This window comes from Bison bison, unplaced genomic scaffold (assembly GCF_000754665.1).
Source record: "Bison bison bison isolate TAMUID 2011002044 unplaced genomic scaffold, Bison_UMD1.0 scf7180017864119, whole genome shotgun sequence".
Lineage (NCBI taxonomy): Eukaryota > Metazoa > Chordata > Mammalia > Artiodactyla > Bovidae > Bison > Bison bison.
In genome coordinates, this window is record NW_011494691.1 from 1395765 (window position 1) to 1418074 (window position 22310).

Consider the following 22310-nt stretch of genomic DNA (forward strand, 5'->3'; position numbering starts at 1 on the left):
GCATAGTCAATAAAGCAGAAATAGATGTTTTTTTGGAACTCTCTTGCTTTTTGGATGATCCAGTGGATGTTGGCAATTTGATCTCTGGTTCCTCTGCCTTTTCTAAAACCAGCTGGAACACCTGGAAGTTCACGGTTCACGTATTGCTGAAGCCTGGCTTGGAGAATTTTGAGTATGACTTTACTAGCATGTGAGATGAGTGCAATTGTGTGGTAGTTTGAGCATTCTTTGGCATTGCCTGTCTTTGGGATTGGAATGAAAACTGACCTTTTCCAGTCCTGTGGCCACTGCTGAGTTTTCCAAATTTGCTGGCATATTGAGTGCAGCACTTTCATAGCATCATCTTCCAGGATTTGAAATAGCTCAACTGGAATTCCATCACTCCACTAGCTTTGTTCGTAGCCAACCTTAGACACAGTTAAATTACTTTAAACTCTCTCAGTTTCATTTTCCTCAGTTATAAAGAGGGAATAAAAATACTTACCTTATTGGATTATTATGAAGCTCAAATGAGATAATTCATCCAAAATTATTCAACACTACTATTACTTTTTGTTCTAGTGTTTCCACGAATTCTTTTTAAAATTACTTTATGCACTTTTGTCTGTTCTGGGTTTTCACTGTTCTGCACAGTCTTTCTCTAGTTGTAGCAAGTTGGGGGGGCTACTCTCTAGTTGTACACAGGCTTCTGGTCATGGCGGCTTCTCTTGTTGTGGAGCACTGGCTCTAGGGACCATGGACTTCAGTAGTTGTGGCTTGCGGAATCCAGAGAGTGTGGGGTTCAGTAACTGTTGAGCAGGGACTTAGCTGCCCTGTGGCAGCTAAGTGGAATCTTCCTTACCAAGAATCGAATCAGGTCCACTGCATTGGCAGGTGAATTCTTAACCACTACATCACCAGGGAAGTCCTTCACCAATTCTTTAATGGAATTACTTTTAATAAAGATAATAAAATCCACTTTGGGAATAAATGCAAGGTTTTGTACAAGTGATTTTATACAAGGTTTTATACAAGGGCTTCCCTGCTGGCTCAGACAGTAAAGAATCTGTCTGAGATGCAGGAGGCCTGGGTTTATTCTCTGGGTTGGGAAGATCCCCTGAAGAAGGAAATGGCTACCCACTCCAGTATTCTTGCCTGGAGAATCCCATGGACAGTGGAGCCTGACGGACTACAGTCCATGGGGTTGCAGAGAGTAAGACACGACAGAGCAACTAACACATTCAAGTGATTACTTATACTTAATGTATACCATTAAGTTTGCCTAAAATACTTACTATAAGGAACATATACTCTACACAAAATTGAAATAAACCAAAAATTTCAGTTTTACAGCTTTCTCCCCACAATAAGCTGTCTGCAAGTTAGAGTTTTACCTCGCAAACCGGTTTCAAATGTGCCTTCTTTAGTCCATCCTACTTCAGCATTTCGTTTCTTACATGATAATTTGCTCTCCATGCCTCTAACTTGACCTCTAATCTATACTTCCCATACCATCCATGAATTTCCTAAAATTCCACAACTGACATGTTACCATTCCTCTGTTGAAAAAATCAGTTTTCTTTAGCATGCAAAACTAGCTTCCTTGATACAAAAGACTTTTTATGGTCTCTGCACACATCTCTAGCTCTAACTCCTAAACCTGTGTGCCTACATTCATGTTATGATCCAGTCATATTCAATTATTTTTCGTTTCCCAAATAAACTTTTGCATATGCTAATTATTCTTCCTGCCTCTTGAGAAACCTGTATACAGGTCAGGAAGCAACAATTAGAACTAGACGTGGAACAACAGACTGGTTCCAAATAGGAAAAGGAGTAAGTCAAGGCTGTATATTGTCACCCTGCTTATTTAACTTATATGCAGAGTACATCATGCAAAATGCTGGGCTGGAGGAAGCACAAGCTGGAATCAAGATTGCTAGGAGAAATATCAATAACCTCAGATATGCAGATGACACCACCCTTATGGCAGAAAGGGAAGAACTAAAGAGCCTCTTAATGAAAGTGAAAGAAGAAAGTGAAAAAGTTGGCTTAAAGCTCAACATTCAGAAAACTAAGATCATGGCATCCGGACCCATCACTTCATGGCAAACAGATGGGGAAACAGTGGAAACAGTGATTAACTTTATTTCTCTGGGCTCCAAAATCACTGTGGATAGTGACTGCAGCCATGAAATTAAAACACACTTACTCCTTGGAAGGAAAGTTATGACCAACCTAGACAGCATATTAAAAAGCAGGGACATACTTTACCAAAAATGGTCTGTCTAGTCAAGGCTATGGTTTTTCCAGTAGTCATGTATGGATATGAGAGTTGGACTGTGAAGAAAGCTGAGTGCCGAAGAATTGATGCTTTTGAACTGTGGTGTTGGAGAAGACTCTTGAGAGTCCCTTGGACTGCAAGGAGATCCAACCAGTCCATTCTAAAGGAGTTTAGTCCTGGGTGAACTCAAGCTGAACTCCAGTACTTTGGCCACCTGATGCAGAGAGCTGACTCACTGGAAAAGACCCTGATGCTGGGAAAACTTGAGGGCAGGAGGAGAAGGGGACGACAGAGGATGAGATGGTTGGATGGCATCACCGACACAATGGACATGGGTTTGGGTGAACTCTGGGAGTTGGTGATGGACAGAGAGGCCTGGAGTGCTGTGGTTCATGAGGTCGCAAAGAGTCGGACACGACTGAGCAACTGAAAACACTGAATTATTCTTCCTTAGGAAAGTCTTCTCACAACTAGAAATATCTACCTGACCTTTAAGATTCAGATCAAGTGTAACATATTCCATAAAGACTAACCTAGAACCTTTTGTCTTCTCATCACAAAATCATAATCAAGTCCTGCTTTTTAGGGATCCCACGGCTCCTACTATGTATACAGTTATATACACATGTGTAGCTCAACATTCAGAAAACTAAGATCATGGCATCTGGACCCATCACTTCATAGCAAATAGATGGGGACAGTGTCAGACTTTATTTTTTTGGGCTCCAAAATCACTGCAGGTGGTGATTGCAGCCATGAAATTAAGACGCTTACTCCTTGGAAGGAAAGTTAGGATCAACCTAAATAGCATATTCAAAAGCAGAGACATTACTTTGCCAACAAAGGTTCATCTAGTCAAGGCTATGGTTTTTCCAGTGGACATGTATGGATGTGAGAGTTGGACTGGGAAGAAAGCTGAGCACCGAAGAATTGATGCTTTTGAACTGTGGTGTTGGAGAAGACTCTTGAGAGTCCCTTGGACTGCAAGGAGATCCAACCAGTCCATTCTAAAGGAGATCAGTCCTGGGTGTTCTTTGGAAGGAATGATGCTAAAGCTGAAACTCCAGTACTGTGGCCACCTCATGCGAAGAGCTGACTCACTGGAAAAGACTCTGATGCTGGGAGGGATTGGGGGCAGGAGGAGAAGGGGACAACAGAGGATGAGATGGCTGGACGGCATCACTGACTCGATGCAGATGAGTTTGAGTAAACTCCGGGAGTTGGTGATGGACAGGGAGGCCTGGCATGCTGCGATTCGTGGGGTCGAAAACAGTCGGACACGACTGAGCAACTGAAGTGAAGTGAAGTGAACCTTACTAGACTGTTAGCAAATTCAGGGAGGAATTTTTTTTTTTTTTTTGCTTGAGTCTTTCTCTTTATTTAGCAGGGTACCTCCTTCAAAACAAACCAAAGAGTTTTTTAAAATTTCCATCAATATGAACTTATGGATTTCTTTTTTTTTTTTTAATTTTTTTTTTAAACTTTACAATATTGTATTAGTTTTGCCAAATATCGAAATGAATCCGCCACAGGTATACCTGTGTTCCCCATCCTGAACCCTCCTCCCTCCTCCCTCCCCATACCCTCCCTCTGGGTCGTCCCAGTGCACCAGCCCCAAGCATCCAGTATCCTGCATCAAACCTGGACTGGCGACTCGTTTCATACATGATATTATACACGTTTCAATGCCATTTTCCCAAATCTCCCCACCCTCTCCCTCTCCCACAGAGTCCATAAGACTGATCTATACATCACAGCAGGATCCTCTATGACCCACCTCCCAGAATATTGGAAGTAAAAGCAAAAGTAAACAAATGGGACCTAATTAAACTTAAAAGCTTCTGCACAACAAAGGAAACTATTAGCAAGGTGAAAAGGCAGCCTTCAGAATGGGAGAAAATAATAGCAAATGAAGCAACTGACAAACAACTAATCTCAAAAATATACAAGCAACTCAGGGAGGAATTTTGTCTTGACATCTTAGTATTTCTTTTTGAAAACAGCACAGTGCCTAGTTTATAGGCTATGCTTAGCTCAGTGGGTAAACAATCTGCCTGCAATGCAGGAGACCTGGGTTTGATCCCTGGACTGGGAAGATCCCCTGGAGAAGGAAATTGCAACCCACTCCAGTATTCTTGCCTGGAGAATCCCATGGACAGAGGAGCCCGGCAGGCTACAGTCCATGGGGTCCCAAGAGTCGGACATGACTTAGTGACTCAACTAACTACTACTACTAAACAAATGTTTACTTGAATAAGTAAATGGCTGTAAGAGCAAGTTAGGAATTATAAAAACACTGAATTTAATTGAAACAATAAAATCTAGGTTTGTGAAAATTGAAACCATCAGTCACATAGATTTAGCTTCCTTGAGAAAAACACCAGTACTTACACACATGAGGGCACACAGCATATCAACAGCTGCATGGATGACTCCATTGTTGCTCCTCTTGAGTGCTTTTACTACCTTCACTCCAAGACGCTCCCGAAACCTCATGGGACAAAACAATAGCATATAGTAGCAACACCAGAGCATCATTCTATTATTTTACTATAAAACTATTACACAGTAAGTTATTTTAAGTTTCTACTACATTACTACAGCAATTACATATTCTGAATCCCATATCTAGAACATAACAGTTTTCATAATTTTTTTCCTTTGGAGGGGCTGGGGTGGGCGGGGGAGCAGTTGAAGGTTGATTAAAGCTAAAAGGCTTGAACTTCCCATTCAAATTCACTAAAACAAGAGTCAGTAATATCATGGGTGAATGTATAAATAAGAGTCAGCAATATCATTTCCATTCATTCATCTTGCTTTTTTATATCTCATGAATAGAAACTACTATATCACCATATTAAAAAGTAACAAGTTTAATCAGATATAAGGAGGTAAATTTGTTGATTATTTGCTATTTTGAGTTTTTCAAATTCTTACTAAAAAAAAAAAAATTAAGGCAACTTACTTTGGAAGCTGAGTAAAAGCTAGAAAACCAGCTTTGGAAGCCACAAGCCTCCTCACAGCCTGGAACTGACTCTCAAGTTCTGCATTTGAAGCAACAACATCCCCTTCCTGGGACAATAATGCCGTTATGGCATTATTGATCAGTTTTTCTTTGTTTTCTGAGAAGAGACCCTAGGTGAGGAAGAGTATTTCAAAAAAGTTTCTATACCAAAAATTAATGACAATGAACAAATTATGATACAATTTATCTTACATCCTGCGTCACTGCATGCAGAACTCCACTATATGAAATGTTAGCGTTGAACCTGAACACAGCATCTGCAAAGTTGCCATCTGTAAGGAAATGAATGATTCAAAACGATTTAGAGGTCTGCACTGTATTTATTTATTGTTAAGTAGATGGATAGAAATGAAATTATACTTAAATCAATACTTACTTGGAGGTGTAGCCAAGAATCTGAGATGAAGGCTCTCTACCTCCTCATCGACAGGCATGCTGAGTAACCCCCATCGCTGACCTTTATAAGTTGATGTCATTTTTACACAAACATCTCTGTTACCAGAGGCTCTTACTCCATCCAGCAAACTTGCTAATAAGGAATCTCTAAGCAAAGTTAAAAATAAAAAGGTTTTAGGATTGATAATCTAGGGAGATTTTCACTTAGAAAGCAACATAGGGCCTTTAGAAGGTAACCAGCTCAGGGGGGCACCCTGGGTACCAGGGAAGTACTAAGGAGAAGTGGCAGGAGAGAACCTGACCTCCAATACTAGTTCTTCACTTTCCTGTTTCACATCATGTACAAGTTACTAAAGAAATGGATTGTTAATATTTTCCTCTTGTTTTCTAATTTTAAGATTATCTTTTTAACAGTTTTACTGAGAGATAACTTACAAATCACAAAAGTCATTCAATTAAAATGTAGAGTCTGATAATTTTTCATAAATTTATACAGTTGTACAATCATTACCACAATCCAGTTTTTATACATTTCCAGCACCCGAAAAAGTTTCCTTGTGCCCATCTGCAAAAAACTCCCTAGCCTCAGGCAACCATTTATCTGCTTCTTTCTCTACAGTTTTACTTATTCAAGAAACTTCATCAAGAGAATAAAAAGACAAGCCACAAGTTGGGAGTAAATATTTACAAAAGACATATCTGATAAAGGATCATTACTCAAAATATACTAAAAACTCTTAAAATTCAACAATAAAAGGAATAACCCTATAAAAAAACGATCCTACATCCTGGGTGGGAGGAGGGTTTGGGGGAGAATGGATACATGTATATATATGGCTGAATCCCTTTGCTGTTCACCTGAAACAATCACAACTTTGTTAACTGGCTATACCCCAATACAAAATTAAAGTGGGAAAAAAAAGGAAAAAAAAATGATCCAAAGTACTATATGATGCTTTACATCATATAACATCAGGAAGATGCTAATTAAAACAAGATACCACAACATTAGCGTTAGAATGGCCAAATCTGAAATACTGACACCACCAAATGCTGATAAGGATGTGGAGAAACAGGAACTCTCATTACTGCTGGGTGGAATGCACAATGGTAGAGCCACTTTAGGAATACAGTTTGGCAGTTTCTTATAAAACTCAACAAACTCTTACCATCTGCTCCAGTGACTACATTCCTTTGTATTCACTTAAAGGAGTTTAAAACATACCCACACAAAACCTGCACACAGGTTTAGTTGTTTTACCATGTGGTGTTAGTTGCACTGAGTGTATTTTTATCAAAGTAACTGGCTCAGTTCAGTTCAGTCAGTCGTGTCCGACTCTTTGCGACCCCATGAATCGCACCACGCCAGGCCTCCCTGTCCATCACCAACTCCCAGAGTTCACTCAGACTCACATCCATCGAGTCAGTGATGCCATCCAGCCATCTCACCCTCTGTCGTCCCCTTCTCCTCTTGCCCCCAACCCCTCCCAGCATCAGAGGCTACATCAGGTAGCCAGAGTAACTGGCTACCATTATCCAAACAATTTAAGAATGAAAGTGAAAGGTATTATTTTTAAATACTTAAAAAGTGTAAGTTTCAGAAACATACTTTATTTTCCATCCTTTGATTTAATATCAAGTAATCATTTTTATGGTTTTTCCAGAGGTCACGTATGGATGTGAGGACTATAAAGAAAGCTGAGCACCAAAGAATTGATGCTTTTGAACTATGTTGGAGAAGACTCTTGGACTGCAGGGAGATCCAACCAGTCCATCCTAAAGGAGATCAGTCCTGGGTGTTCACTGAAAGGACCTATGTTGAAGCTAAAACTCCAATACTTTGGCCATCTGATGCAAAGAGCTGACTCATTGGAAAAGACCCTGATGCTGGGAAAGATTGAGGGCAGGAGGAGAAGGGGACGACAGAGGATAAGATGGTTGGATGGCATTACCGACTCAATGCACATGTGTTTGGGTAAACTCAGGGAATTGGTGATGGACAGGGAGGCCTGGCGTGCTGCGGTTCATGGGGTCACAAAGAGTCGGATACGACTGAGCGACTGAACTGAACTGAACCATTTTTATACTCTTTCAAAACTTGAAGACTAAATGAAAGATATTTTAAACATGCAACAAAATAAAGTTGTCTTTTCCTTCATTACATAATTTTAAAGTTCTAGATAAAATTTATCTTTTTTTTTCCTCTTTGATGAAGCACTTTGCCTTGCACACACTAAGATCTCAAAAACTAGATGAATTAAAAAAAAATACCTCTCTGTTGAAGAGTATTTCCGTATTTGGCCTTTTATAAATTCAATGGTAAAAAGCTGTGGATTTTCTGAGTCACAAACCAATGCAAACACCTAGGGAACACAAGAAATAAGTTCCATGAAAGATGTTAGTTTTATGGTATTCCATTAGAAAAACTACATATCATTTAGTTGACAAAAGTCAATATTTAAAAATGTAACTTGGTTATAATATCAGAATTTAAGAGCTGCTTAAAAGTCTCATTCAAATTTTCATATAATACTTAATAAAAAGTTTTCATTATGTACCTGAAAAACAAATTTTACAATATTCATTGTTCTAAGATCAATAAATACAATGAAAATTTAAATGCAGATCGTTTCCTGTTCTTTAGGCATAAAAAAATATTAAAACAGAAAGAAAATTATTCTAATATACAAACAGGAAGAAATCTCATTTAAACTATTACTGAAACTTACTTCTCCTAAGGGCTTCAATGTTGCAATATTATAGGTTGCTGGATCACGTTCTACTAAACATGTTTCTGTAAGCGCTAGAATTCTTTTTACAGGTTCCTTCAAACAAAATTGACATATATTAAAAAACTATTGAAGAAAAATGTCAAAATCAGATGAACAAATTTTCACTTTTAACATATGAGCTTACCGAATGTCTAGGTGATATTTTCTGGACTATAAACTCTGCTAAAGATGTGATGGATTCATCAGTGCTGTATTTGCCAAATCGGAGGTTCAAATATTGCTCAAATTCTAAAGGTTCTTTTCTGATCCGCAATGAAATACCTATATAGTTGCCAGCATGATCTATTGCACTTTTGATAATTTCTTCTCTTTGCTCTGATGCAAATAAATGCTGCATAAATTTTGAAATTTAAAATGTTAGGGTTGAAATCATTAAAATGTGACCATAGTGAATCAACTTATAGGAAAGTGCCTGAAGGAGCAATTCTAGGAGGAAAAAAGGTAGATCTTATCAGAAGTAAATAAGCAGTATGTTGTGGCTGATTATAAATTAAAATCAAAGTCTGAAATATAAAACCTTGCAAATAATCACTGAAAGGAAATTATCTCATAAATTCTCAGAGTCTGGTTCTCATCCCTGTGTGGAAAACAGCACTCTAGGGCTCCAAAAAAGGCCCCAGCCAAGTCCAATGGAGGTGCTGGATACTACGGTGGACAGAATTCCAGTTTCAACTAAGGTAGCTCTGACTTCATCTGTTTTTATACAATGGGCTTTCTCGCAAGATTACCTTGAAAAATGCTTAAATGCTCAGCACGTCACTGGCCTATGAATATTACAAACCAACCTCCAGAGTGTATTAAGGATAAGGTATTGCTACTTGCATGTGGTACCTGGAGGCCAAAAATGCTGTGAAGGGCAGGATAGGAGAATCCCACAAGAAAGACCTGTCCTGCCCGGAATGCCATGAACTACCCTGCTGAGAAACACTGGATCAGATGTTTTAAAACCTGATTTCATTTCCAACAGCTTATCTCAGTCACTATGGATGCAGAAGATATCAGTTTCTTGAATGAATCTGTCATGGTCTCATATCTGTAGTGAACTGACTCATTTTAGCTAGTGTTTTTTAAAAGGCAGACAGTATGCTTAGCTTCCTGCAACTCAAATGGTCATCCAAGGACCAGGAAAGTCAGCATCACCTGTGAGCCTGTTAGATGTATAGCATCTCAGTTCCACCCTCAATCCTACGGAATCAAAATCTGAGAGTGAACAAGATGCCCCAGCTGATTTGTATGCACCTTCAAGTCTGAGGCACACTGCCACATACCATACTATGAATAAACGTGTTCCCAAACTTGCCTGAATGTTCAGCTCAATTCCGGAGTTTTAAAAATCGCAATTGCTAGGCCTCCCATTATATTAATTGAATCAGTATCTTCAGAAAATGAGCCGAGGGCATACTGGGCTTAAAAAAAAACTCTCCAGGTGATTACAATGTGAAGACAAGTTAAACCCACGGACCTACATATTAAGGCTACCAAGTTTGACGTCACCTATCATTTAATAAAAGTAACATATCTGAAAAAAATTAAAACTGCTTGATGCCAACAAGCAATAAAACATGTTGGCAATTGAGGAGTGTCACAATTCTTATCCTTAATGTTTACTTTATGCATTGGAAGGCTTGATGAATTAATGTCACTCTGTTAAGATCTGTGAAGCCATATTACTGTAATCAAATATGTTTTCCACCAAGAGGTTAATCATTATAAACTTCTACCATCCAGGGAAGAGACAAACCTTTGGGCAGCACTATGACAGGAGGTTTTAGGCTGCTTTAGGGTGGGAAAGGGAACTGATTTTCTCATGGATCATTCATTTTTTGGGTCTAGACTCAGCAGTAACAAAATGTCTACATGGACATTCCTAGATGAGTGGCACTAGGCTGGTACCCATCATCTGGGTGGAGTGAGGACGGGACAAGGCCTGTAACTCTGAAGAAGCTAACATATTTTGTAAATCAGATCGCTCACCCCATCCATCATTCTCTTTTCTTTTTGCTATACTTAGCCTCTTGTATGGAGAAGGCAATGGCATCCCACTCCAGTACTCTTGCCTGGGAAATCACATGGACGGAGGAGCCTGGTGGGCTGCAGTCCATGGGGTCGCTAAGAGGTGGACTCGACGGAGCGACTTCACTTTCACTTTTCCCTTTCATGCATTGGAGAAGGAAATGGCAACCCACTCCGGTGTTCTTGCCTGGAGAATCCCAGGGACGGTGGAGCCTGGTGGGCTGCCGTCTATGGGGTTGCACAGAGTCGGACATGACTGAAGACACTTAGCAGCAGCAGCAGCCTCTTGTATTTCCAAAAGACTTGCCCTGGTTCTGCTATCCAAGGATGGATAATTTATCTACAGAACACTAATCTTGGGAGTAGTGTTCCCAAGATACTAAGGTAGCTACAGGATTTAAAATCTCAAGAGAAAGGACTCTGAGAGTAAGTTCACCTGAGCCTCTCCATCTGGACACTCTAATGCTCATCTCTGAGGTATGGGGTTTAATAAAGAAAGGCAGGATGTTTCTTATAAAAAAAAAATGATCATAATCTATAGCTGTTTCTACTGCCAATTAATAAACAGGATCTCAGCACCTTAAGAGGTTTCTGTTGTGTCCCAAAATTTACATGTAACTCAGAATTTCAAAATAAAACATGCAATGAACTCCAAATTTGAATTTTCAAAGTATATTCAGATTTCAGATTACAAATATCTGGGCAAAGGAAAGAAGACTATAAAAAAAGATAGTTTAACATAACTTTTCAAAGAAAGTTTAGAAACTTTCAAGTAACACATTAATACTAATGAAAATAAAACTGTGATCACTGTTTATTAAATATTAAGTGACATACTGTGCTAAGAATTTTATATAAAGTATCTCATTTGATCAAAAAACCTAAGACATACACAAATTTTCCTCCACATTTTAGAGAGCTGCAAACTGGAATTCAAGCTGATGTCTACCTGATACCAAAGCCTGCACTCAAAATAACATACTTCCTTCCAGAGGACTCAAAGGAAATTTCAAAATTAACTGTAAAAACTCTGCTTTCCTTCAAATGGTCATGTCTCTTTTAAAATAACTTTTTAAAAACACTACTTACCAATCTACTAAATCCTCCATAAAGTATACAAAACCCTCCTTGATAATCAGAGAGATCTACAAAGCCTTCAATATTTCTGTAGTCATAGGAACAGAGGACTCTGTTTGTTGCAGGGTTAATTTGGTCAAAGCCTCCTGGTGTTACTTCCAAAACAACGGGTTTTCTTGTATCACTCCAGTGATGCTTATAGCAGTTATATCTCTGCAGAGAAAAATAATAATACTTTTAAATTCATATTTAAGGTTACCATAAAACACCATTACATTTAGTGTATCACTCATTGCAGAAAAAAAAAAAAAAAACCCTGAAAATCTAAATATTATAAAATTTTAGAGCTACTAATCAAATTCTTAAAGACATTTTTACTTTGGCCATTTGGAGGTTTATGTTTATTCAATTCAGAATGTTTAGGCTAACTAAAGACAGTACCAGTATCACTTGAGGCGCTCAGTTGTGTCCAATTCTACGACCCCATGAAGAGCAGCATGCCAGGCCTCCCTGTCCAACACCAACTGCCGGAGCCTACCCAAACCCATGCCCATTGAGTCAGTGATGTCATCCAACTATCTCATCCTCTGTCGTCCTGCTGGCCTCAATCCTTCCCAGCATCAGAGTCTTTATCAGGTGGCCAAAGTACTGGAGTTTCAGCTTTAACATTAGTCCTTCCAATGAACACCAAGGACTGATCTCCTTTAGGATGGACTGGTTGGCTCTCCTTGGAGTCCGAGTCTTCTCCAACACCACAGTTCAAAAGCATCAATTCTTGGGTGCTCAGCTTTCATTATAGTACAACTCTCACATCCATACATGACCACTGGAAAAACCATAGCCTTGACTAGACGGACCTTGGTTGACAAAGTAATGTCTCTGCCTTTTTTTTTTTTTTTTGTCTCTGCTTTTTAATATGCTATCTAGGTTGGTCATAACTTTCCTTCCAAGGAGTAAGCGTCTTTTAATTTAATGGCTGCAATTACCATCTGCAGTGATTTTGCAGCCCCCAAAAATAAAGTCTGACACTGTTTCCCCATCTATTTCCCATGAAGTGATGGGACCGGATGCCACGATCTTAAGTTTTCTGAATGTTGAGCTTTAAGCCAACTTTTTCACGCTCTTTTTTCACTTTCATCAAGAGGCTCTTTAGTTCTTCACTTTCTGCCATAAGGGTGGTGTCATCTGCATATCTGAGGTTATTGATATTTCTCCCAGCAATCTTGATTCCAACTTGTGCTTCTTCCAGCCCAGCATTTCTCATGATGTACTCATGGTAAATAACCAGGGTGACAATACACAGCCTTGACATACTCCTTTTCCTATTTGGAACCAGTCTGTTGTTCCATGTCCAGTTCTAACTGTTGCTTCCTGACCTGCATACAGGTTTCTCAAGAGGCAGGTCAGGTGGCCTGGTATTCCCATCTCTTTCAGAATTTTCCACAGTTTATTATGATCCACACAGTCAAAGGCTTTGGCATAGTCAATAAAGCAGAAGTAGATGTTTTTCTGGAACTATCTTACATTTTCGATGATTCAGTGGATGTTGGCAATTTGGTCTCTGGTTCCTCTGCCTTTTCTAAAACCAGCTTGAACATCTGGAAGTTCACGGTTCACGTATTGCTGAAGCCTGGCTTGGAGAATTTTGAGCATTACTTTACTAGCATGTGAGATGAGTGCAATTGTGGTAGTTTGAGCATTCTTTGGCATTGCCTTTCTTTGGGATTGGAATAAAAACTGATCTTTCCCAGTCCTGTGGCCACTGCTGAGTTTTCCAAATTTGCTGGCATATTGAGTGCATCAGTTTCACAGCGTCATCTTTTAGGATCTGAAATAGCTCAACTGGAATTCCATCACCTCCACTAGCTTTGTTCATAGTGAGGCTTCCTAAGGCCCACTTGACTTCACATTCCAGGATGTCTGGCTCTAGGTGAGTGTGAGTGATCACACCACCGTGATTACCAAGGTCGTGAAGATCTTTTTTGTACAGTTCTTCTGTGTATTCTTGCCACCTCTTCTTAATATCTTTTGCTTCTGTTAGGTCCATACCATTTCTGTCCTTTATTGTGCCCATCTTTGCATGAAATGTTCCCTTGGTATCTCTCATTTTCTTGAAGAGATCTCTAGTCTTTCCCATTCTATTTTTTTCCTCTGTTTCTTTGCATTGATCACTGAGGAAGGATTTCTTATGTCTCCTTGCTATTCTTTGGAACTTTGCATTCAGATGGGTATATCTTTCCTTTTCTCCTTTGCTTTTCACTTCTCTTCTTTTCACAGCTATTTGTAAGGCCTCTTCAGACAGCCATTTTGCTTTTTTGCATTTCTTTTCCATGGGGATGGTCTTGATTCCTGTCTCCTGTACAATGTCACAAACCTCTGTCCATAGTTTATCAGGTACTCTGTTTGTCAGATATAATCCCTTAAATCTATTTCTCACTTCCACTGTATAGTCATAAGGGATTTGATTTAGGTCATACCTGAATGGTCTAGTGGTTTTCCCTACTTTCTTCAATTTAAGTCTGAATTTGGCTATAAGGAGTTCATGATCAGATCCAGTAAGCTCCTGGTCTTGTTTTTGCTGAGTGTATAGAGCTTCTCCATCCTTGGCTGCAAAGAGTATAATCAATTTGATTTCAGTGATGGCCATCTGGTGATATCCATGTATAGAGTCTTCTCTTGTGTTGTTGGAAGAGGGTGTTTGTTATGACCAGTACATTCTCTTGGTAAAACTGTATTAGTCTTTGCCCTGCTTCATTCTGTACTCCAAGGCCAAATCTGCCTGTTACTCCAGATGTTTCTTGACTTCCTACTTTTGCATTCCAGTCCCCTATAATGAAAAGGACATCTTTTTTGGGTGTTAGTTCTAAAAGGTCTTCTAGGTCTTCATAAAACCATTCAGCTTCAGCTTCTTCAGCATTACTGGTCAGGGCATAGACTTGGATTACCGTGATATTGAATGGTTTGCTGTGGAAACGAACAGAGATCATTCTGTCTTTTTTCAGATTGCATCCAAGTACTGCATTTCAGACTCTTTTGTTGACTATGATGGCTACTCCATTTCTTCTAAGAGATTTCTGCCCGCAGTAGTAGATATAATGGTCATCTGAGTTAAATTCCATTCCAGTCCATTTTAGTTTGTTGATTCCTAGAATGTCGATGTTCACTCTTGCCATCTCCTGTTTGACTACTTCCAATTTGCCTTGATTCATGGACCTGACATTCCAGGTTCCTATGCAATATTGCTCTTTACAGCATCAGACCTTGCTTCTATCACCAGTCACATCCACAACTGGGTGTTATTTTTGCTTTAACTCTATCCCTTCATTCTTTATGGAGTTATTTCTCCACTGATCTCTAGTAGCATATTGGGCAACTCCCTACCAACCTAGGGAGGTGAACTACCAACCTAGGGAGATGAACTCCCTACCAACCTAGGGAGATGAACTACCAACCTAGGGAGTTCATCTTTCAGTGTCCTATCTTTTCCTTTTCATACTGTTCATTCTGGCAGAATGTGGTCCACTGGAGAAGGGACTGGCAAACCACTTCACTATTCTTGCCTTGAGAACCCCATGAACAGTATGAACACTATGAAAAGACAGTATATCTTTTGAAAATTAACAAAGGTTTTAGTTGTGAAACAATTTTAAGTCACCCTCATGCAAATCTTAAGGGCAATCTTAAACAGAAGTTACTCTGAAGGAATTCCACTAGAGAAAAGATTTCAACTTTTGTCGATGGATTCTTTTAATCAAGTTAGACATGGAAAAGAGCTAAGTCACATTTCAGGGCTTTTAGGGTATTTAAATTAAACAACCCAAGCTAATTCAATATATCAATGTAGATACTTTTCTTGTTGTTGTTCAGTCGCTCAGTCGTTTCTGACTCTGCGACCCCATGGACTGCAGCAAGTCAGGCTTCTCGGTCCTCCATTATCTCCTGGAATTTGCTCAAATTCATGTCCACTGAGTTGGTGATGCTATCTAACCATCTCAGGCTCTGCTGCTCCCTTCTCCTCTTGCCTTCAATCTTTCCCAGCATCAAGGTCTTTTCCAATATGTCCACTTTTCATATCAGGTGGCCAAGGTATTACAGATTCAGCATCAGTCTTTCCAGTATTCCAATATTCAGGGTTGATTTCCTTTAGGATTGATTGATTTGATCTCCTTGCTGCCCGAGGGACTCTCAAGAGTTTTCTCCAGCATCACAATACAAAAGCATCAGTTCTTCAGTGCTCAGCATTTGCTATGGTCAAACTCTCACATCCCTACATGACTACTGGAAAAATCATAGCTTTGGCTATATGGACCTTTGTTGACAAAGTGATGTCTCTGGTTTACAGTACGTGGTCTAGGTTTGTTATAGATTTCCTTACAAGGAACAAGCATCTTTTAATTTCACTGCAGCAGTCATCGCCTACAGTGATTTTGGAGCCCAAGAAAATAAAATCTGTCACCACTTCCATTTTTTCACCTTCTATTTGTCATGAAGTGATGTAGATTTTTTTTCTATACACACAAAAAAGCTGAAGCCTCAGTTTGACTGTAGGCTTTTCTAAATACACACCACTGGGAAGTCATCTTTAGAAGTTTGATCACATTAGCAAGTAAAATTTGATTTAGATAACTGGTGCTAATTGTGTTTGATTGACTCTTTGCAACCTCATCAACTGGAGCCTGCCAGGCTCCTTTGTCAGTGGGATTCTCAAGGCTAGAATACTCGAGTAGGTTGCCATTTCCTTCTCCAGTGGTCTTCCCAATCCAGGGATCTAACCCACATCTCCTATGTCACCTACATTGGCAAGCAGTTTTTTACCACTAGTGCCATCTGGGAAGCTCTATTTAGATAACATTCCTTTATAAATTAAAGAACTTAGTATCAGAAATAATTACAAGGGTGAACATCCATTTACTCCCCAGTTTTATTCTTAGAAAAAACATTTAGTTGAGGCTGATAACCAAAATGATATGTACAGAATAAAGGCAAAATGAGACCAAGAGAAAATAGGATAACAAAATGTCAGATGTGAAATGAACATTCCCTTGTTGACCCAAAAACTCCATAAAGTTTTCTACCCACCAATATGAAGTGGAATGCATAGTCAGTTACATGATTCTTAAGGTAAAAATAAACTGGTTGCTGCTCAAAAATACAACTGCTTCTAACACTAAAATGGCAGAGAAATTTTCTTGCAGGTGTTCGGAAAGGAGAGTAAGACATTAGATAATAAATATCTCCACCTCCCAACATTAAACCCAGCAATGAGGTTCACAGAATCATATCCATCAATTCCCTCAGCATTTCTGAGCTACGGCATCATGAACATGACAGCTTCATAAAAGGAATTCTGCAGAAAGACCAAAGGGCCTGCATTAACCCAAGAATATATTTAAAGCCTTGATTCTGCACTAAAGGATGGAGCAGTACCACACCTTTCCAGCAGAAGTGGGTCACAAAATTTGGTGGGAAGGGAGGTCACAAAAGTTGGTGCTTTTCCCACTATGCTGGTTTACATGCCTCAGCCCAGTCTGCAGGATATTCTCCATTCTTTCAGAAGGTAATCAACTGTAAAGCAGTGAGATTTGCCAAGGGAACAAATCACTGTCCTTCAGGATTGTGGTGGCCAAGACAGTCTTAAGAGAATCTGATTTAGAGTATATCTAGGAGCGATGGGAAGCCGAAGACCAAATTCAACTTTTATAAAACTGCTGCTCTTCAGGCTATCTTCTAGGGATACTGTTTCCACCAAAAAGTTTGAATAATATTAACTTGCTGAAATTAACATATATAAAGGGGAACTTATAACAAAATCTATAAATATGCTTTAGGAAGCAGTTGTTTTCCAAATAGATGAGCTATACAGAAAACTCACCTACTAACATAATTAAAATAAGTGTACTAAATTATGATTTATAGAAATGTGATAAGCAGCAAGGAGCTCACCAAAAACCATTAAGCTATTTTAAATGGCTCCTTGGCAACCAACCATTTGCTTGAGTTGAAATCAGGAGGCTTCTCAGATACTAAAACACAGAACAGAATACCCATAGAAAGGATGAGGGCTTTTAAAAAACAAGGGAACGGTACTGCCAGCATATTAGAATTCAGGTCCTGCCTTTTGCCAGAAGCTAGAGCTATGGACAGTGCTCCGAATTTACACATCACTCTGGATCCCCCAGCCCTATTATATAAGCAATACCTTCTCATGGAAAGAAATTCCGTATTTGAAGGGAGTGAAAGAAAAGCATCAGCGCCCATTTCCTCTCCCCAGAAGACTCAGATTTACTTTAAATGCTGCTATAACATGTCTAGAGAAGGCCTGGAAAAGTTAAGATTCTAATAAGCAATAATTACTTCCTGAAAGCTGTCATTGCACCATGCAAATCCTCATTATCGGCAAGACCCAGTGAGTGTGAGCATGATCAGTCTCTCAGTCATGTAGGACTTTTTGTGATTCCATGGACTGTAGCCTAGTAGGCTCCTCTGTCCATGGGATTTTCCAGGCAACAGTACTGGAGTGGGTTGCCATTTTCTCCTCCCAGGGATCTTCCTGACTCAGGCATTGAACCCACGTCTCCTGCACTGGTAGGTGACTGAGCCACCTGGGAAACCCCCGGATTCAGGGTGAGGGCATACAATGAGACAGTTTCAATACATATATTTTCTTACAAGTTTAATACTTCCAAAATAAGAATCTTGCACAACAAACAACAATTGCATGTTCTAAGAAGTATTATGAGCAGTGTGAAGCTTCTGTTGCTGTTAAGAAACAGAATAAAGACTTGCTGAATGAAGCCTTGTTTTTAATATTTAGTTCTGCCTGAAAATTGTTATCTAACTATTCGCATTAACAATCATAAATCTAATTTCTCATATTTGAGTTTCCTATTAAACTACATTTATCTATCACATGATATCAGGAGACATTAAAATTATGTTTCAGTTTCTTCAGCTTTGCCACAAAGGGAATACACAATTTATGCAAGGATTTCTAAAGTGCAACACTGATAAGCCAAAAAAGATATTAATAAATGTTAGAAATACTTGCCCTTCCTGTGATTTTTCCTTCTGAAAAATCAGTTCTAAATCTCTGAAAGAGAAGACACACAAAACATAGTTTATAACAACAGACTTATTAACAGAGACTCTCAGTTCAGTACTTTCTATCCAAAGTAAGTAAAATTCCAACTTGGTAATCCTGATATTAAAAAATGTTATTAAAGTTATAGTTGAAGGATATTTAATAAAAAGTGTGTGAAATTTTATTGAAAAACAGGGTAGATTAAACATACAACTGCTTTGTTCTATATAATGCATTAAAAAAGACCTAAAAGAACTATCAAACCTAAAGGATTATCCAGCCTCTTAGTAAGAAAAAAGTAAAAGTTTCAGAGTCAATTAAGGGTCAATAAGTGGGAAAGGGGCTCAGAACACCAGTATCTGTACTTTAATGTAACTCATTAAAAAAGAGAAGAGAGAAATTTAGTGTATTAACATGAAACAGTTCTCACCAATGCTTCTGTAAGAAGTTCTGTTCTGTGCTCTGTAGAAAATTTTAATGTTTCTGACTTTTTTCCACTGCCTTTACGAAATGTGAGGTTGAACTCTGTTCCTTGTCCTTTTCCTACAGGGCTGATGCTGCAAATGTCTCCATAAGGCCACTAACAAAAAAAAGGAAATCATTCAACTGGTGCTACACTGTGGTGAAATGCAACACTTATTTTTACGATTTTAATTTCAAATCACTGATTAAATGAAAAAATTTTATAACACAGTACTGAGATCTAGAAAATGTTTTGTTTTACAGTAACTCTACAAAACAAACTAAAAAGTTTTCAGTTATCAGAGACAATAATAAAAAAGTTACGTTTTCCAATTTCAATCCCTGATTGATTATTAATGATTGATCAATCCAAAGCAACTAAAATACACAGATATGAAAAGAGCTGGGGAATAACATTTTATGATTATCTACAAAACATTTAAAAACAGCAACAAAAAGAGGAATCTGTAAAACATGCCTAATTTGGACTTAAATTAGAATATTTTAAGTGTTTATTTACCCATATTCAGTTTAGTCTTGCCTTTATAAATATCAACCTTATTTTTATGACATACATTTTCTAACCACTGCACTTATGTATGTCTGTATCAGAGTAACAATATTGCCCTTAAAATTATAAAAAATTTACAAATTTTACATTAAAATGATGTTTATAATCAAAGTAACCGTAAAAAGCTATACTCCTTAGAGCCTAGAAATATGCACACATATGCTCCCTTTATTTATTTATGTTTGGTCCTGAGTATTGAGCATTATATAAGCATATTAATCTTTTTCAAATTTGACATTTCTATCCTTCCTGGCCTGATTTCAGGCTAGGGACCACTGGCTTTTAAAATTCAACTGGAGTTCAAACACCTAATAGCTTCTAAAATTATTACCTGATTTGTTACTTCTAAGGTATTGGGATTATATGTAGTTATCGCATGGGTTCCAACTGAAAAGACACGCTTATACCTACAAAGGAAATCAAGTACTTAAATTCAGTCTTAAAGGAAACATTTTATAAGAAAATACATATAACACAAAAGAAACATCTCAATAAATAAATAGAAATGTATTAGTTGATTTAATGTGACTAAATATAGCTTTGTTTTATATTCTCACATTTTTAATGTTCTGAAATGCCACTGATATATAAATCTACCCATCACTCAATCTACTGTGAAACAACAAGATCCTTAAGTAGAAAAGTAAAACCTATGGAAGCAATCTTTGTTGTTAGTATACATGAAGTTAAGCAAAAAAACTGCCAGATGATGCCAAAATATTCTAAATGGGAAAATTAAAAAAAAAAAAAGACACTATACACTAGTAATTCTTTCAAAATATACTTTCAACAAGATCATGACACAAATAAAGGAAAAGCTACAGCCTACAACTGATGTATCACAGTCCTTTTTCTGGAATCTTAATGATTTCCATTTAACCAACTACCTTTATTACAATTAAGTGTTGCAATTTTATAGAAGTAGGAAGCCTACATCACAGACAAGCAATTTTCACTTGTTAAATCACTTCCTTCACTTAAAGCAACATATTTGAAGGAGAATAACCATTTGGGTATCAGTAATTTTTTAGAAGAGAGAGAAATTCATAATGATAAAAGTGGAAAGTGAATTACAAAAACTTATTTAAAACTGAAAATTAGCTCTGAAAATAAAATGATAAACTAGGACTGTGCTGTGAGGTCAGTTGCTCAGTCATGTCTAACTCTTTGCAACCCCATGGACTGTAGCCCGCCAGGCTCCTCTGTTCATGGGATTCCCAAGGCAAGAATACTGGAGTGGGTTGCCATCTCCTTCTCCAGAAAATAAGCCTAAAAAAAATACAAAAACAAAATTAAGAATATGATAATTTATAACCATAGACACAGAAGAAAAAAATGACTAAGTCTATGTTGATAAATATGAAAATTAAGAATAAATCAACATCTATTACAAGAATTTAAGAAAGCTGCAAACAATTACATTTTACAAAAGTACCAGGATCAAATAAGGAGATGAAACCCTAACTGCTGCTGCTGCTAAGTTGCTTCCGTCGTGTCCAACTCTGTGGGACCCCATAGACGGTGGCCCACCAGGCTCCCCGGTCCCTGGGATTCTCCAGGCAAGAACACTGGAGTGGGTTGCCATTTCCTTCTCCAATGCATGAAAGGGAAAAGTGAAAGTGAAGTCGCTCAGTCGTGTCCGACTCTTCGCGACCCCATGGTCTGCAGCCTACCAGGCTCCTCCGTCCATGGGATTTTCCAGGCAAGAGTACTGGAGTGGGGTGCCATTGCCTTCTCCATGAAACCCTAAAGGAACAGGTAAATTCTATGCTTCGATTTTTCCAGGAAACAAACTAAAGCTTCTCAGTTCTTCCAGGGATAATAAAATCAGGGGGAAAAAAACCAAATCTACTTTTAAATAAATACTATCAATAAGAATCAAATGACAGATTAAAATAGTAATACAGTTTTCATTCCAATCCCAAAGAAAGGCAATGCTAAAGAATGCTCAAACTACTGCACAATTGCACTCATCTCACATGCTAGTAAAGTAATGCTCAAAATTCTCCAAGCCAGGCTTCAGCAATATGTGAACCGTGAAGTTCCTAATGTTCAAGATGGTTTTAGAAAAGGCAGAGAAACCAGAGATCAAATTGCCAACATCCGCTGGATCATCGAAAAAGCAAGAGAGTTCCAGAAAAACATCTATTTCTGCTTTATTGACTATGCCAAAGCCTTTGACTGTGTGGATCACAATAAACTGTGGAAAATTCTGAAAGAGATAGGAATACCAAAGCACCTGACCTTCCTCTTGAGAAACCTGTATGCAGGTCAGGAAGCAACAGTTAGAACTGGACATGGAACAACAGACTGGTTCCAAATAGGAAAAGGAGTACGTCAAGGCTGTATATTGTCACCCTGCTTATTTAACTTATATGCAGAGTACATCATGAGAAACGCTGGACTGGAAGAAGTACAAGCTGGAATCAAGGTTGCCAGGAAAAATATCAATAACCTCAGATATGCAGATGATACCACCCTTATGGCAGAAAGTGAAGAGGAACTCAAAAGCCTCTTGATGAAGATGAAAGTGGAGAGTGAAAAAGTTGGCTTAAAGCTCAACATTCAGAAAATGAAGATCATGGCATCCAGTCCCATCACTTCATGGGAAATAGATGGGGAAACAGCTG

General features: G+C 38.4%; 1 protein-coding gene across 1 annotated transcript in view; it reads right to left on the reverse strand.

Moving 5' to 3' along the window:
* Positions 1-22310, reverse strand: part of DNAJC13 (DnaJ (Hsp40) homolog, subfamily C, member 13) — a 163408-nt gene that overhangs the window by 91846 nt on the left and 49252 nt on the right. Inside the window, exons 3-13 of the mRNA XM_010839582.1 lie at positions 20012-20087; positions 19078-19227; positions 18615-18656; positions 11579-11779; positions 8601-8807; positions 8414-8509; positions 7956-8047; positions 5665-5831; positions 5481-5560; positions 5229-5398; positions 4655-4754 (exon numbers count right to left, since the gene is read on the reverse strand). Coding sequence (XP_010837884.1) covers positions 4655-4754; positions 5229-5398; positions 5481-5560; positions 5665-5831; positions 7956-8047; positions 8414-8509; positions 8601-8807; positions 11579-11779; positions 18615-18656; positions 19078-19227; positions 20012-20087 — 1381 coding nt within the window. The remainder of the gene's footprint in view (positions 1-4654; positions 4755-5228; positions 5399-5480; positions 5561-5664; positions 5832-7955; positions 8048-8413; positions 8510-8600; positions 8808-11578; positions 11780-18614; positions 18657-19077; positions 19228-20011; positions 20088-22310) is intronic.